At 39.2% G+C, this 16,675-nt stretch overlaps 1 protein-coding gene across 1 annotated transcript in view; it reads left to right on the top strand.

The window, feature by feature from the left end:
• Positions 1-16,675, top strand: part of msh5.L (mutS homolog 5 L homeolog) — a 56,958-nt gene that overhangs the window by 33,516 nt on the left and 6,767 nt on the right. Inside the window, exons 15-21 of the mRNA XM_041572895.1 lie at positions 4,982-5,091; positions 5,399-5,479; positions 5,790-5,877; positions 10,514-10,700; positions 12,173-12,299; positions 14,755-14,904; positions 15,524-15,598. Coding sequence (XP_041428829.1) covers positions 4,982-5,091; positions 5,399-5,479; positions 5,790-5,877; positions 10,514-10,700; positions 12,173-12,299; positions 14,755-14,904; positions 15,524-15,598 — 818 coding nt within the window. The remainder of the gene's footprint in view (positions 1-4,981; positions 5,092-5,398; positions 5,480-5,789; positions 5,878-10,513; positions 10,701-12,172; positions 12,300-14,754; positions 14,905-15,523; positions 15,599-16,675) is intronic.

Raw genomic sequence — 16,675 nt, 5'->3', positions numbered from 1 at the left:
AGCACTGATATACTCTACTCATCCTCGGCTAAACAAAAAATAACAGATTGGAATATGCTACGTTTTATCCAGCAAAACTTAAAGTGATGGATGGAGGAAAAGTGCATTTTTTTGAATGACCACAACTAGCACTCGAATGGCTGAAGCAAAGGGAGAGATATTCAAGTATATAATATATACTTTAAAGGAATTGTTCAGTGTAAAAATAAAAACTGTGTACATAGATAGGCTGTGCAAAATAAAAAAGTTTTCTAATATTGTTAGTTAGGCAAATATGTAATGTATAAAGGCTGGAGTGACTGGGTATGTAACATAATAGCCAGAACACTACTTCCTGATTTTCAGTTCTCTTGGTTACACTGACTGGTTACTCTGGTTACCAGGCTGTAACCAATCAGACTTGAGGGGGGGGGCACATGGGTCATATCTGTTGCTTTTGAATCTGAGCTGAATGCTGAGGATCAATTGCAAACTCACTGAACAGATATGTACCATGTGGCCCCCTTCAAGTCGCTGACTAGCTCAAAGTTATAGAGCTAAAAAGCAGGAAGTTGTGTTCTGGCTATTATGTTGGACATCCAGTCACTCCAGCCTTTATACATTACATTTTTGGCTAACTAACTATATTAGAATTTTTTTTGTTTTGCACAGCCTATCTATTTACACAGTTTTCACACTGAACTGTTCCTTTAAGATCTCCCATGAAAACTGTCACTCTAATTTTCCATAAAACGGTAGTGTCTGCCTATTAGGCAAGAAGCAGCTGGTCCAAATGGTCCCCACTCTGGGGCAACAAAACCCTGTTGCAGTTCCATTCCCTTCCAGATGCTGTCTGGGCCATGGCCAGAATTAAACATCTGGGTGACCTGGTGAGTGCAGGGCAGCTCAAGCAGTTTGCCCAAATTTATTTTATGCCCAATTCTCGGAGGGTGCCCCACGCACTACCCAATCAACCTTAGAATGTTACCTACTCTCCAAACCCCTAAGCTGGTTCTACACTATTCTGCTACAAGATAACTTTGACCCTATAAAACATATTTGTAATAAATAGGCCCAAGATTTTCCATCCTTTGATGAAGGATCTTAGAAAGACATTCTTGAACAAATACCAGAAACATAACTGTAAGGGATTGTTACATACACCCTAAATTCCTAAATAGAGTTTACTTGACCCCACACAGGCTGGCACAAAAATACCAAGGGTATCCAGACTTGTGTTTCAATGTAATGCTGATAGTGGTACTTATATGAATGTATTTTGGGAATGCCCTAAAATTCAGCAATACTGGACTGCAATTCTTGCATTTATTAATACCTTTTTGGGACTACCCTAAAATTCAGCAATGCTGGACTACAATTCTTGCATTTATTAATACCCTTTTGGGACTACCATAAAATTCAGCAATACTGGACTGCAATTCTTGCATTTATTAATACCTTTTTGGGAATGCCCTAAAATTCAGTAATGCCGGACTGCAATTCTTGCATTAATTAATACCTGTTTGGGACTCCCAGCTATTCGGACACCAGTATTCTGCCTACTGGGACATCTAGAGGGACTTTCCCTTTCATATTGTGACAGGTTATGTTTACAGCAGCTCCTACATTATGCAAAGAAATCTATTTTGCTCGCATGGAAAGCACTGGAACCTCCTCCCCTAGCATTCTGGATAAAAATTATCAACAACATTCTTCAGACCCACAAACTGACATATATAACGCGTAGATGCCAAAACAGGTTCAAGAAAATTTGGGACAGGTGGCTTACTGAACCACAAATGGGCAGTGCAACCATATAGCTTAGGGACTATGAAAGCTGCTAACCAGGTTTTGTAGTGTAAGATACAATCTATTACATAAAGGGAATGCCCACCCTCCTATCTACATTTCTTTCTTCACTTCCTCCTCTTTCTTTCTTTCTTTCTTTCTTTCTTTCTTTCTTTCTTTCTTTCTTTCTTTCTTTCTTTCTTTTTTAATTCATGAATGCAACTTATGGCAAGGCATTCAGGCTGTCACACAGTACAAGCCTGCGTGGAGCAGCAGCAACGAAGACGCCACACTCCCAGAGGAACTGAACAAGTTCTATGCATGGTTTCGATGCGCTGAACAAAGAGTCTGTGAGGAAAACCACACCTCCTCTCACCGACCAAGTCATCTGTCTACCCACGGCTGACGCGAGGCAAACCTTAAACAAGGTCATTCCACGAAAGGCTGCCGGACCAGACAACATTCCTGGTCGTATGCTCAGAGACTCTGCTGATCAGCTGGCTGACATCTTCACTGACATTTTCAACACATCGCTAAACCAGATGATCACCCCCACATGCTTCAAGTCCACCACCATCGTTCCAATGCCAAAGAAATCTTCAGTAACCTGCCTGAATGACTACCGCCCTGTTGCACTAACCCCGGTCATCATGAAATGCTTCAAGAGACTTGTGATGGCACACATCAAGAGCACCCTTCCCCGCTCACTGGACCCACTACAATTTGCATACCGGCCAAACAGGTCAACTGAGGATGCCATATCTTCTGCTCTCCACCGCTCACTAACTCACCTGGACAAGAACTCACCTGGACAAGAAAAACAGTTATGTGAGAATGCTGTTTATAGACTTTAGCTCAGCATTCAATACCATCATCCCTCAAAAGCTGAGCGGGAAACTATGCGAGCTGGGATTGAGCACCTCTTTGTGCAATTGGATCTTGGACTTTCTGTCAGAGAGGCCTCAGTCTGTTCGTATCGGCGGCAACGTTTCCAGCACCATTAGATTGAGCACAGGAGCTCCTCAAGGATGTGTTCTCAGCCCGTTGTTGAATACATTGCTGACACAGCTCAAACCACATCATCAAGTTTGCCAATGACACGACTGTGGTGGGGCTCATCAGCCACAACAACGAGTCGTCGTACAGAGATGAGGTTCAGCAGCTGTCGGTCTGGTGCAGTAAGAACAACCTGTCACTGAATGTGGATAGAACAAAAGAGATGATCGTCGACTTCAGGAAAACTCGTCCTGCTCACACACCACTCAACATCAACGGCTCCACGGTAGAGACAGTAAAGAACACCAAATTTCTGGGAGTCGACATCTCACCTGGACCACCACCTCCATCACCAAAAAGGCTCAGCAGCGTCTTCACTTCCTAAGATGACTGAAACAGGCCAGCCTTCTGCCTCCCACCCTCACGGTGTTCTACAGGGGCACCATAGTGAGCGTTCTGACGAGCTGCATCTCCGTCTGGTACAGTAGTGCCAGTGCTGCTGACCCTAAAAGTCTACATCGGACTGTCAGAGCAGCTGGCAACATCATTGGAGTGGCTCTTCTATCACTGCAGGACATCTTCCACAAGCGCTGTGTAAGAAAGGCCTCCTGAATTGCACTGGACTCCACACACCCCTCACATGGACTGTTCATGCTGCTCCCATCCGGCAGACGATTTTGCAGCATTAGGGCTATTCCACACGGGGAGATAGCGACGCGTTTGCGGTCGCGGCGACAAAGCGCCGCGACAGTCGCCGCGACCGGCGCAGGCGACAGTTTTGTATGGGCGCCTATGTAAAAACGCCTGTGCTAACCACACGAGGCGATGCGCTTTTCAACAGTCGCCTGAAAATGCCTCACCAGGCTTTTTCAGGCGACTGTTGAAAAGCGCATCGCCTCGTGTGGTTAGCACAGGCGTTTTTACATAGGCGCCCATACAAAACTGTCGCCTGCGCCGGTCGCGGCGACTGTCGCGGCGCTTTGTCGCCGCGACCGCAAACGCATCGCTATCTCCCCGTGTGGACTAGCCCTTAAAGCCCTAACAACCAGGCTTGCGCGAAAGCTTTCAGACTCCTCAACTCACTGTCTGCCCCCCCCACTACATTCTAGACACACCTGCACTGTGAACTTAACTTTGTGAACTGTTAATTTATTTGCACAATTCTAAAGGTTTACACATGTATATATCCAATTTCTGCCAATATATTGCACATTTCAAATGTTTACATATTTATTGTGTATTGTAAATCATGTCGTCTCGTCATACTGTGTATTCGTATACTGCTGAGATGACACTAAAGTTTACTTTGACTTAGACTTTGAATCAATAAATATAATCTTAAAACAAAATGTGAAAGAAGTGAGAAAAGGGAGCATCCATTTATTTGATATGATATGATTTCATAATAGTGGTACTGCTGAATGTAAAATAGCTAATGAGAATGAATGTATCAGCATGTTTTTATTACACATTTGCCGATTAGGTGAAAATAATCTCACATCTTTATAACAGGGAACATGGTCAAGTTTCCATGTTGTAGAGAAACATCAAGGGTTCTCTTCCTATAATTTCAATTTTAAACATGTCCTTAAGGAAATATCATAACTCGGCTGCTGGAATAGACACCTGTTTCAACATGACTACGCCAGAACTGTTTTAGGCTTCTCTAAAAGATTGAAAAGAGATTTTACTCAGCGTTGAATAACTTTTTCTTATAGTTCTGTATTTTCTTTCTCTGTGAAAGCCACACGTTCAGGGTATCTTTGATATGCTATTAAAAGCAGTATTTGTTTATCCCTTTCACCGATTCTGAATCCTGGTTCTGAATTAAAGGAAGAGTTTAGTGTAACAATAAAACTGTCCCATGTTCCCCCTACTGGTCACTGACTGACTAACAGGTTAAAGAGAGGTAAAGGATGAAGTTGTATTCCACCTTTATCCATCTGTTTACTCCAGCCTTTATATATTACATTTGGCTAACTATACTATATTGAATTTTTTTTTTATTTTGCAGTTTATCTATTTACCCAGTTTTAATTTTACACGGAATAGTTAATTTATTAATGCAAAAGTCAGCTCTACTACAGCAAGTTGTATTTATTACATGAATAATCAAAAGTTGCTTAGCGTTAGAGTTTCCTTTATTAGACAAAATTTAATTTTTTTATTGAATTCCCCTTAAAGCCCTCTTTTAACATTCTCTCTATTTGTGTGACAGAGAAACGTCAACTTCGAGGGCTACCTGCATTCCTTACTGATGTGGCAAAGAAAGAGTTGGAGACCCTGGACAGACAGATATCATCTTGTAATATTATCTATATCCCTTTGGTGAGACAACAACTGTAATTGTTAAGGTTTACTACCTACTAGAATCATTTTTTCTTTGCATGCAAATCAATGTGCATCTTGTAGTGATTTTCCCATAAAAAGCTTAACATAACCACCTTAAAGTGCCCTATGTGCCCCCACCCTTAGTCTGCTTCTATCTTAATATATAAATCATAGTTATCAGATGGATAGCTAAATATATGTTTCAGTTGGCCTGCATATATTTGTTAATCTATGTAAATACTTAATGCAATGTCTTTCATAAATAAATACTTAATGCAGCGTCTCACACCTTTATCTTACACAGATTGGATTTCTTTTGTCCTTCCAACGTCTCCCCTTCATGGAGGACAAGAATGATTTTGAGATTGCTGGCCTGGAATTTATGGTTAGAATCCTACATGCTACTTCTATATGAAATATTGTTCTGTAAAAAAAAAATAATAATAAAAAAAAAAATAAAAAAAAATATATATATATACGTGTGAAAAACTATTTGCCCCCTTCCTGATTTCTTATTCTTTTGCATGTTTGTCACACAAAATTTAATGGTATTATGAGATTTTTTATTTATCCAAGGTGATCTATGCGAAGATCCAGTTACATAAAAAAACAGATATCCTCAATATCCGAACATGATCAACTACTTTTGTAATGCTATTATTTTAATTTATAAGATATAAACATTTTTGTATCAGTTTTTGTTAGAAGGTCGACTGCATTACAGAAGTGCCCAGACCAGAGAGCTGGATTCATTATTTGGGGACCTCCATTGTGAAATCCGAGGTGAGGCGGATTACTATGTGTTTTCATTAGATGGGTGAGATGAGTGTGGAGGCAACACAGGAATAGCACAGTTTTGTGTAGAGATGCTGACGGTGTTAGGAAGATGTTAGTGTTAGAAGGCAAAAGAATTATAGCACATTTAACTAACACCTTTGCAAACATTAGATTTTCTCTGTTTGCATTCTCTTTGGCTTTTGAGAACATTCGCAGTGTATGTATTAAAATTTCACAACTGCAAAGGTTTTTCTCCAAGTCATCTTGGGGGACACAGGGACAGTGGGGTATAGCTGATACATCCAGGAGGGCAGGACACAACAGTAGGAAAAACGAATCCATCCCCTACTGGCTATTCCCCCAGCAGGCGGAACTTAGACCAGTTTTTGTTGTGTCCTCAGGAGGATAGGACGTAAAATTTACTTCTCTTTATTATTTTGGTTGCTTGACACCTAGGGAATGCCCAGGCCCTCTACACAGAGCAGAGGTTTCCCATGGGCATTCCCAACCTTGGGACCTGTCTCCGGGGTCCCTAATATTCAAGACCACCCAGTCATTCAGGTCTTCCCTTTGTGTCATAGGTGGAGAGGAGGACAGAGGAGTGTGTTCAGGACACAGTGAGTATATCTGTGCTGCCTTCCCTCCTCATTTAACCCTCTCCCTACCACATACCCATGGGAGATTGGTAGCAGGGTTATTCTCTTAATGGGCCATTTTCCTACCCCCCTCGCAAGCTCTAATGCACTGCCTGCAAGAGTCGAGGGTTCATTGCATTGCAGCAAAGCACTGCCTGCCTCTATAAATTGGCCTGCTTTCCACCTTCCAGAGTAAAGAGTGAGCGCAGCCCTTACTGAGGCCGCAGGGAAGAGCGCTAATTCTGGGATGGCGACGGTTTAAACTGCTCAGTAGGCGGCTGTTTATTGGAGACAAGGTTGTCTCCAATAAGATTAAGGGCTGCTGAGAGGGAACGCTGACGAGAACCGAGCCAATTAGGCTGGCACCATTCGGTTTTTGTTCTCGCGTGATCTCAGCGCGTTCCTTCAGGCGTGGCCCCCATTTTGATTCCACATCAGTGAGTGGGGTAACGCTAGTAAAAGACATCAGAATTTCGCTCTCTCTCGGCAACTCCCTTGCCTTTGGGTCCTCCTTTAGCCTGTGCCAGAACTCCCGCAGAGTGTGATATTACAACTCAGCGCACCTGGTTGCTTGGCTAGTACTTGGGGACGCTAGTAAGCACAAAGAGAGGCAGGCTACCTCAGTAAAGGCATTTTGTCTCTAACCTGGGGTTCTAGCACTGTAGACCTCAGACCAGTGGACATATTATATATTCATATATATATATATAAAATAGTCTCTGTGATCCGCACTCCTATCGGCAATCCCTCTTGTACATACCCGGGTGCTGCTCCTGGGAAGTAATAGATACAAGAAAATGTGGTAGCACACTTCTGGGATTTCTTCAATAAAAAATAGTTTATTTCGATATGTTTGCAGTAATTAACGTTTCGGCTCGTGCCCAGAGCCTTTATCAAGATTACATAGCCATACAAAAATACTGATTAAATACATATGGCCCCAAAAGGGCGTGCCAAGTGTCACACACTAACCACCAATCACTAAATACCGTTAGACATCATCACTACATAATCCCCTTTAGGTTAATTGTTATTAAGACATTAAAGGGGACCCGTCAACCAAAAAAATTATTCAAAATCGTGTTTTATCACATTATTCAAGCAAAATGAACTTTAATTACACTATATAAATTATTTAAATCGTGCTTCCTTCAGTCTGGAATTTTAAAATTATAGCAAGCAGGCAGCAGCCATTTTGTGCACACTGTTATTAAGACAAGCCTTGCTTCATCTCAGAATCTTGTTTCTGCACCAGAATGTGGGACCTGATGTCCATCCCCATGCCCTGGCTACACAATTAAATGGTTAAGAGATCAGGGGAATGTGGGGAGAGCAGTGACATCTAGGATGTGCTGAATGGAAAGTAAAAGTAATTGTCTGCCCCGCCTCTATGCCCAGGGCATAGAGGAGTGGCAGACAATATTTGATTGACAGCTGAGATTTTTAAAAGAGTTTACAACAGCTATGAATGCTTTAATAAAAAATAGAAATTGGATTTCATGTTTAATTTGAAAAGGACTTTTATTATACAGATTTTTATGTCTGGGTGACAGGTCCACTTTAAGCCATTTATGTGACATCTAACGATATCACCTCCATATAATAAATACAATAAATAATCCGTAAATACATCATAAATAATCCAAACAGTAAATATTAAATATTACATATTAAAATACATTCTGTTGAAATTGAGTTATACACTTCTCAGCTGCTAAAGGACTTTGTTATAAATGTAACTATTTTATCTCTGACTAAGGAAACAATTAAAGAAACATTGTTCATTCAATCCTTTTGGTGTCATAGTACCTAATCTTTTTATCCAATATGTTTCTCTTTGTAACAATAACTTTGATCTGTCACCACCCCTTCTAGGTTCTGGGAAATGGTCAATACCTATGTATTTAAACGTAGGCAATCTATGTCCCTTGTCAAGGAAATGTTTAGCAACTGGTTTCACCAATTTTTCGGTACCGATGAAATTCGTCCATTTCACGCTGGATCAAGCAAGCAATTCAGCGAGCATATGTGGCACGTGGCAAAACGCCACCAGCTACACTCACAGCCCATTCTACTAGGGGGATGAGTACGTCTTGGGCGTTCAGGAACCAAGCATCAGCAGAACAGCTGTGCAAGGCAGCTACGTGGACTTCTGTCCATTCAGTCTCAAAATTCTACCATTTCGATACCTTTGCGGCTTCTGACACACGCTTTGGCAGAAAGGTGCTTCAAGCCACAGTGGTCACTTCCACTTAAGCCTCACTCTCCCGCCTGGAGGAATTAGGAGACAGCTTTGGTACGTCCCCACAGTCCCTGTGTCCCCCAAGATGACTTGGAGAAAAGGAGATTTTGTATACTTACCGTTAAATCTTTTTCTCTTCAGTCACTTGGGGGACACAGGGCTTCCCTCCCTGGACTGAGGCTCTCATTTTTCCGTCAGACATGTTACGTCTAGTACTAAGTTGTTACGGTTGATAAAATTTTTCCTGTTGGAACAAACTGGTCTAAGCTCCGCATGCTGGGGGTATAGCCAGTAGGGGAGGGGGTTGTGTCCTGCCCTCCTGGATGTACCAGCTATACCCCACTGTCCCTGTGTCCCCCAAGTGACTGAAGAGAAAAAGATTTTGTAAGTATACAAACTCTCCTTATTTTCAACAAAATATTTAATGAAAACTCCAGAGCAGGCGTTGAAGCTAACCTTTGCTTATCGATAATGAGCGATGTAATATTCACCAGAAAATGATTTTACATTGCGAGCAGCGCTAAATATTTGCAAAAACGCCATTTCAAACAATGCTTGTGATTTTAATTATACTCCCCTTATAGAGAATGTAGTGGAAGACCATATGTAAAAGCCTTATCATTATGTGGGAAGTTTTAATTGAGTAGTTCACATTTAATCTAACGTTTAGACTTACTAGGCAATGATACTAGGCAAATATTTGTGCTTTTTTTCATTATTTAGGTTTCTGTCCAGCAGCTTTCTAGTTTGGAATTTCAGTTGCTAGCTGGTTGTCCATTTTTGAATTAAAGACTAGAAGACTAATACGAGAGGGCCTAAGTAATAAAAAAAAAACAGTAACAATAAAGTTGTGGCCCCACAAAGAAAAAGATTTATGCTGTTCGAGTCAGTGCCCCCCCCCCCATTTGAAGGCTGCAGAGGGGAAAGGCAAATTATTTAAAAACTATAATAAAAGATTGCTTATACTGTGATAAATTATAGAGCCTACTAAAAGTAAACTACCACCTTCTGTCGTACAAAAATACAGAATCGTCCTACTACTGTGTATATTCAGAAAGTTCTGTGGAGAAAACATCACATCGTGATTATTGTATAGCATGAAAGAAGTGTTAGATTTAACAAACAGGGTCCACAATACATAAGATCACAAATGGAATATTAGAAGTCACAATTTACTTTTCCCTAGTAACCTCATGTAGGCCTACAGGAATTCTCTTACTCTTAAAACGCATGTCTTTCTCCAACCTTACACATTAATCTATTAACCTCTATACACAGGCCAAGAAACAGCGCTGTGTGGCAGTAGCATAAGGCATCAGCCACTGTTCAGATAACTTCTTATTTCCTTATTACCTTTTAACCCTTTAAAATGTATATTTCTCAAACATATATTTTTAAATACAGTAACTGTACATTCTTTTATTCCTTGTATCTCACTTATTGTGGCCCTTTAAGTCCATTATCTATTGCAATGGTTTGTCTGTGTGACAGTTGTTATGTACCATAATGTACATTGCAGAGGAATATAGATGGTGCCACTATAAAAATAAATATAATTAGGGCTGTATTTATGTATAACCACCAGGGTCTGTGCCTAGGGTGGCACCTTTTGTGGCATGGCCCACGGTTGCCTATATATATATATAAAAAAAAAAAAAACACTTGAAAGAAAATGTCCCTGAAGAACTGGAGGATAGATCGGTGCATGCACAGACTCCCTTGATGAGAATTTGACATTTCATACGTGTTATTCTCTTTCCTCCAGATCAAGAGACAGTGATCATGTACCAGCTGCAGACTTTGACACTGGAGAAGTCTGCAGTTTTTCAATATGTCACAGAGTACACAGGACAACTGGATGCTCTCCTTGCAATGGCAGTTGTTGCTCGTGAGAATGGATACACCCGTCCCCGATACACCATGACTAACACCATCTACATTAAGGAGGGGAGGTACGCACCAGCAACACCTGTAAGGGTCTACTTCTATATACTTCAGTATCAATTTTGTCCATTTGTTTTAGTTGCATTAATCTTCATGCTTATTTATATGAGACTAATTCTATAACACAGTCTCACACATTTCAGTTCGTGGGTAGGTTGTGGAGGGGCACAATCAGCACAAAAACCAAACATAGAGAGTAAGGAGGCCACAGTGTGGCCACCTTTTGATTGTTAGAATTGTTTGAGCAAACAGCCTGAATGATCAGAGCATTAGGATGTGAAGTATTATGCAGTGGCTGATGTTGTGTATATTCATGGTACATAGATATTAGTCAGTATTTGCAGGCACACGTACAGGTCCGGACTGAGAATTAAAATAGGCCCTGTCATTTCAGGTACACAGAGGCCCACATAGAGGCCCAAACAGCCCACACCAGCCCACTAAATACTGACTTTCTATGGGACCTTATAGCAGCCCCTCTGGCATTTGCCAGAACCCACAGATTGCCAGTCCAGGCCTGCACAGGTACTAATATTCTACAACGCTCATTCATATAATATTATACATTTATTATACATTTATACATTTATCTTTAGGCTTTCAGATAAGGAAATCTCATGCAGAGAGTTTATCTTTGGGCTAGTTTTACTATCTTTTCCTCTACAAAAATCAACAAAACCAAAAAGTGCTGAAATGGAACTATGGCAGTTTAGTAGGTGGCATTTCTGCCTTGCAGTGCTGTAGTCCTAACCTCAATTCTGTTTTGAGTACTATCTACAAGGAGTTTGCATGGCTGTGTGGGTTTCCTCTGGGTTTTCCAGGTTTCCCTCACACTACAAAAAAAACAGTTAATTGGTGCCTGAAAACACTGGGCTTTGTGTGTGATTGTAATAGGGACCTAAGAGATAGCTGGGATAGGGACTACTGTGTATAATGTATAATGCCTGTAGAGTACTGCGTAATGAGGCAGTGCTATACCAATAACATAATATTATTATTATTATTATTATTATTATTAACATTTATTTATATAGCGCCAACAGATTCCGCAGTGCTGATAATTTTGTAATTTAATTTTCTTATTTGGTTTTTAAATTGCTTTTTATTTAAATAATAGGTAAAAAGTATGTTCAACACATGCCCCATTTAATGAGTTTATGTTGAATACAGGTGTATACTTACATTCATATATTTTTTTTTTGTGTTTTTTGAGGCATTAGTTCTTTTGACAATTTTAGACTACTAGTATCAAGCAATATCTTTCTATGCACTTCCTGTGTTCAGTTAACCCATGGATTGCTGAATCTCAGTTGAGGCAAAAGCATTAGCAGTATAAAAATGCATACATCTCAAAAACCACTAAAATAGAAAGCACAGTGATTCATTTTATTAGTTCTTTTTTGGGTTTGAATACCCTTTAATGCAAAAACAGCCAGACTATGCTGATTAAAGATTGCCAAGCCCTCTTTTTTTCTTATAGACATCCTCTCATGGTATTTTGCTCTGGGACTTTTGTTCCAAATTCAACTCACAGTAAGCAGAATGAGCAAAGAATAAAGATCATAACTGGGCCAAACTCTTGTGGAAAGAGTGTGTATCTAAAACAGGTAAGAAAAGGCGAAATACTTGGAAAACCAGAAAAATTAAGCGATGGAAATAAGTAGACAGTGGCATTAAATGATAGGAAGAAAAATATTAAAAAACCATCTTCCTATAGTACAATATCCTGTCTTTGCTATAGTAATTTAATGTTTATAAAGTACAGGAAAATAGCTGGCCTGCCACCATTGGGCATTTTGTTGCTATCTTAATCCGCTTTATTTTGTTGCTATCTTAATCCGCTTTATGACAAATAACTAGCCCTTTCCTTCAGTCATAGTGCAATCTCGATATTTTGGATACATTCATATGTATCCCTAAGTATTAATGACATAGAACCATTTCGAAAATAACAATTTGTGAAAGTAATGAATTACAGGAGGGGGCAGCAGCAAACTACAAATAGCCCTGATGCTGCTAGCAATTCCTATTAAGGTGTGGCTAAATAATACTGTGAATGCCCTGAAACCACTTAAAAATAGCTACTCTTGCAGATTCAAATCTCTCATCAGATTGCGTGACTGAGACAGGCATTGATTTTGTAAATTTTTGCAAAAAAAAATAAATGCATTTTGGTATTTGTGCTGTTATAGCCAAACATCTGAGCACCGGACAACTGCTGAGTGCAAACGTGTATGCTTTATTTTAAAAGTAATTACAAAATTGCAAGCAAACAGAAATTAGTATGATTTGACTTTCCCTATTGCAATTCCCCTACTATTATTTATGGACAATCACACGCAGCTGTGCCTCGGCTATAAGACAAATGGGAATCTACCTACAGGTTGCTCACTCTTGATACTATTTATAATCTTAAATCAGTTCTACATAGTTTACAATCTGACTACAATCATGAGGACTCATTTATTAAGGGCAGAGAAGATTGCAAAATGCAAATTGATGCCACACATACACCATGGTATCTGCACTTTGCACCCTGCCCTGCACCTTGGTCCTGCTACCTTTTACCTTTGTAGGTGGTAAGGACAGGGCTGAGCTCTGTGAGAGAGTAATTCCAACCACTGAGCCTATGTGTTAATATAGAGTTTCTTGCCATTATGGCATAACAGGCAGAGAATGAAAGAAACCCCAAAACAAGCTGTGTTCAGCTTCTTTTGAACTATTCAAAAATATAAATATGTTTATAATAACATTAAAGACTGTTTGGTTTGTATACTGTCTATATTCTCCCTCTACGGTACCTTGTCTTCATATTATTCAGTCAGTCAGTCATCTCAACTTAATTTATGGAAAAGCATGGAAGCCTGAAGAATACAGAAAACAATCTGTTACCTTTGTCATAATGAAACAGTGAAGAGGAATATAACATTGCTTTGATACATTTGTATATAGTGGGGAAAACAGAACTGTCAGTTTACACAGAAAGTCTAAAATCTGGCAATTTGTTTACTTCAGATTAAATGAAATCTTCATCAATCTCCATCAAATACTGTTTTTCTTTTAAATAAATTAAATACAACTTTCCAATGTATATTAATTAAATGTCTCTTAAAACAATGTAGCAGAAGTCAACTTACTATTAAGCTGGCCATAGATGTAAAGATTTTGAAAATAACTTTTTGTTATCGTGAGACCACAATTATCTCAAAACGATCGTTTAAATTTACGATTTTTCCATCAACTAAAAAGACCATTTCAAGCAATATTGCCAGGAAAACTGAGGGTAGCTGCCTGCTTGGCCCTGCAAACATAGATGGATTGCACTTGGGAAATCGTAAAATGCACGATCATATGATTCCCACTAACCTCACGATAATTTGATGGATTGGTCGGATTGCACTGAAATCGATCGTTCACCAACAAACATTTTTTGCATCTATGGGGACCTTAGACTTAGAAGAGAACTAACTGCTTCTCCAAGAGTGATAACAAAACAACAAAGATAGATAAATCAGTGACTCCCAAACTGTGGGACTTGCCCTGATGGGGGGACTGGAGCAGTATGTAAGTTAAGATAGAGTGACATATGTGGAGAACATTTAATTAATAATCTAAATGTATTTGAAAAGTTTCATTTGATTGCTTTGTCTTTCAGTTCAGTGAAAAAAATATTTGTGGGTGGACAAAGAAACAGGGTGTCACCTAAAAAAATTAATTAGTCTGGTGATGATAATGTAGTTCAGATATAAATTTATATAGGTTAAATTAATAGTCCAAAATGTGGTTCTTAAGATTTGGTTGAAGGTAATTTCATTATGTTTTACCATGGAGGTAAGTTGACACACACACCGTAAGGAAGTATGTAAGGAAGATTGTTGCTCTCATTTGGTGTTAAATGATAATGTTTTGTTATATTGCCTTATTCATCTCTCTTTATCATTTACACATTCTCTTTTAAAATAATGCATTCTCTTGTTCCTTTTTTCTGTAGCCTTCATCCCTGTTTTTACTATGTATTTTTAGCTGTCATTTATTTCCTACTGAAAATATTGTGTTTTATAGGTTGGCCTCATAGTCTTTATGTCTATGATTGGAAGTTTTGTTCCAGCTGCAGAGGCAGAAATTGGACCAGTTAATGGGATCTTTACCCGTATTCAGACTCTTGAATCTGTGTCCCTTGGTCTATCCACTTTTATGATAGATTTGAATCAGGTATGCAGAATTCTGTTTAAGCCCTTTTCTTACCACCCTCTTTGATCTTGCTCTCTAAGTGTTTCCAGACAGCATGCAGCATGGGATAGATCAAAAAGAAATCTGAAGGCATAGAATAAATGGTGCTGGCAGTTAGGTTCTTGACAGTCTGTGCTCTGTAGATTCAACAATCTTTGCCAAGTTGCTAAGGCATGTGGGCGATTTATATCCTTTGTCTATTTGCTAACAACAGAACTGTTAGAACCTGTTTCCCATTGACTATGCATTTATCATTTTGTGAATTACTGTCTCTAATTTTACAGTTGATTTTGTTCTGCTCACGAAAGACATCAGAAGATGCCCTTTCCCATCTCTTTCCTGAGCAAAACAACATCAGAACACTTCTCTGTTTTTATTCTGAAGGTATATCTCTTTGACTGTACATTTATAGGAACTGACCAGCAGGTGGCATTGTTGTTACAAAATGAATTTTATTGGCAGTTAAAAACTTAAATAGTTATCATGTAAATTGCAAAAATGCTTAGAAAAGCACCCTAAATCATTTTACATTCAGTTTTCTTTTCCTTTATTTTTACTGTTAATTGTATTCATTTCAGCATCTATATATCTACTTTCTTAGGTAGCAAGAGCAGTCAATAATGCAACTGAAAAGTCACTGGTTTTGATTGACGAATTTGGTAAAGGGACTAACACGGTAAGAGATCATTTACACTCTGCTCTGAGTACAAAAGGTGCATTTAGTTGAATTATGACAGTTGTACTTACAGTTAAAGCAGCATATATTCTTGAAGCATGAAAACCTAATTTTTGCAAACCTCCCATAATTTTCTAGAATGCAGGATGTAATTTTGGTTTAAAATTGCAATATCAAAAAATATAGGGTAGGTTATACGTTTCATTGGCTAACTTAGTTCATTGCAATATGTTGGACTATGCCTTTATTTTACGTAAAACTTTATTGGGACAAAAATAGCCAACAATATTCAACTCAGACTTTTGTCCATACAGTGTTTTAAAAGGGAACCCAAAGGCAAGTTTTTTGCATACACATCCTACAAGATATTAAAGTGGACCTGTCACTTATACATAAAAAGCTGCATAATGAAAGTCCTTTGCAAATTAAATATGGAACCCCAAAATTTCTTTTCATTAAAACATTCATACCTGTTATAAAGGTGTTTAAATATCTAAACTGTCAATCAAATATTACCTGCCCCACCTCTATGCCTGTGGAATAGAGGAGGGGCAGTCAATTACTTTCACTTTCCATTCAGCACTTCCTACATGTCACTGCTCTCCTCACATTCCCCCTTCCCTCCTCAGGCTCTATAATTGTGTAGGGCACTGCACATGGACATTATGGACATTAGGTCCCTCATTCTGGTGCATACACAAGATTTTGGGGTGATACACAATTTCCCTTAATAACCGTGTCCACAAAATGGCAGCCGCCTGCTTGCTGTGATTGTATATTTCCAAGGCAGAAGTAAACAAAATTTAAATAATAAATACAGTGTAAGTAAAGTTTATTTTGCTCAACTAACATGATAGAAAAGAATTCGAAATTATTTCTTAGGGTGACAGGTCCCCTTTAAAGAGAACTTCGGGTGGGATCAAATTTAGATAAAACAAATTAATAACCTGCTACCACCATAATGTGTTAGAACATGATCTTGTTGGATAAGGAACAGGCAAACAGCTCTCTTCTCCTTTGGTGCTGTGTTAAGCTGGCCAGCCTGACATGAAGATCCATACTTCTGGCAAGGTCACC

Source organism: Xenopus laevis, chromosome 8L, assembly GCF_017654675.1.
Source record: "Xenopus laevis strain J_2021 chromosome 8L, Xenopus_laevis_v10.1, whole genome shotgun sequence".
In the NCBI taxonomy this organism is placed as follows: Eukaryota; Metazoa; Chordata; class Amphibia; order Anura; family Pipidae; genus Xenopus; species Xenopus laevis.
The sequence above is the reverse complement of the archived record's forward strand: the minus strand, read 5'-3'. Positions and strand labels throughout refer to the sequence as shown.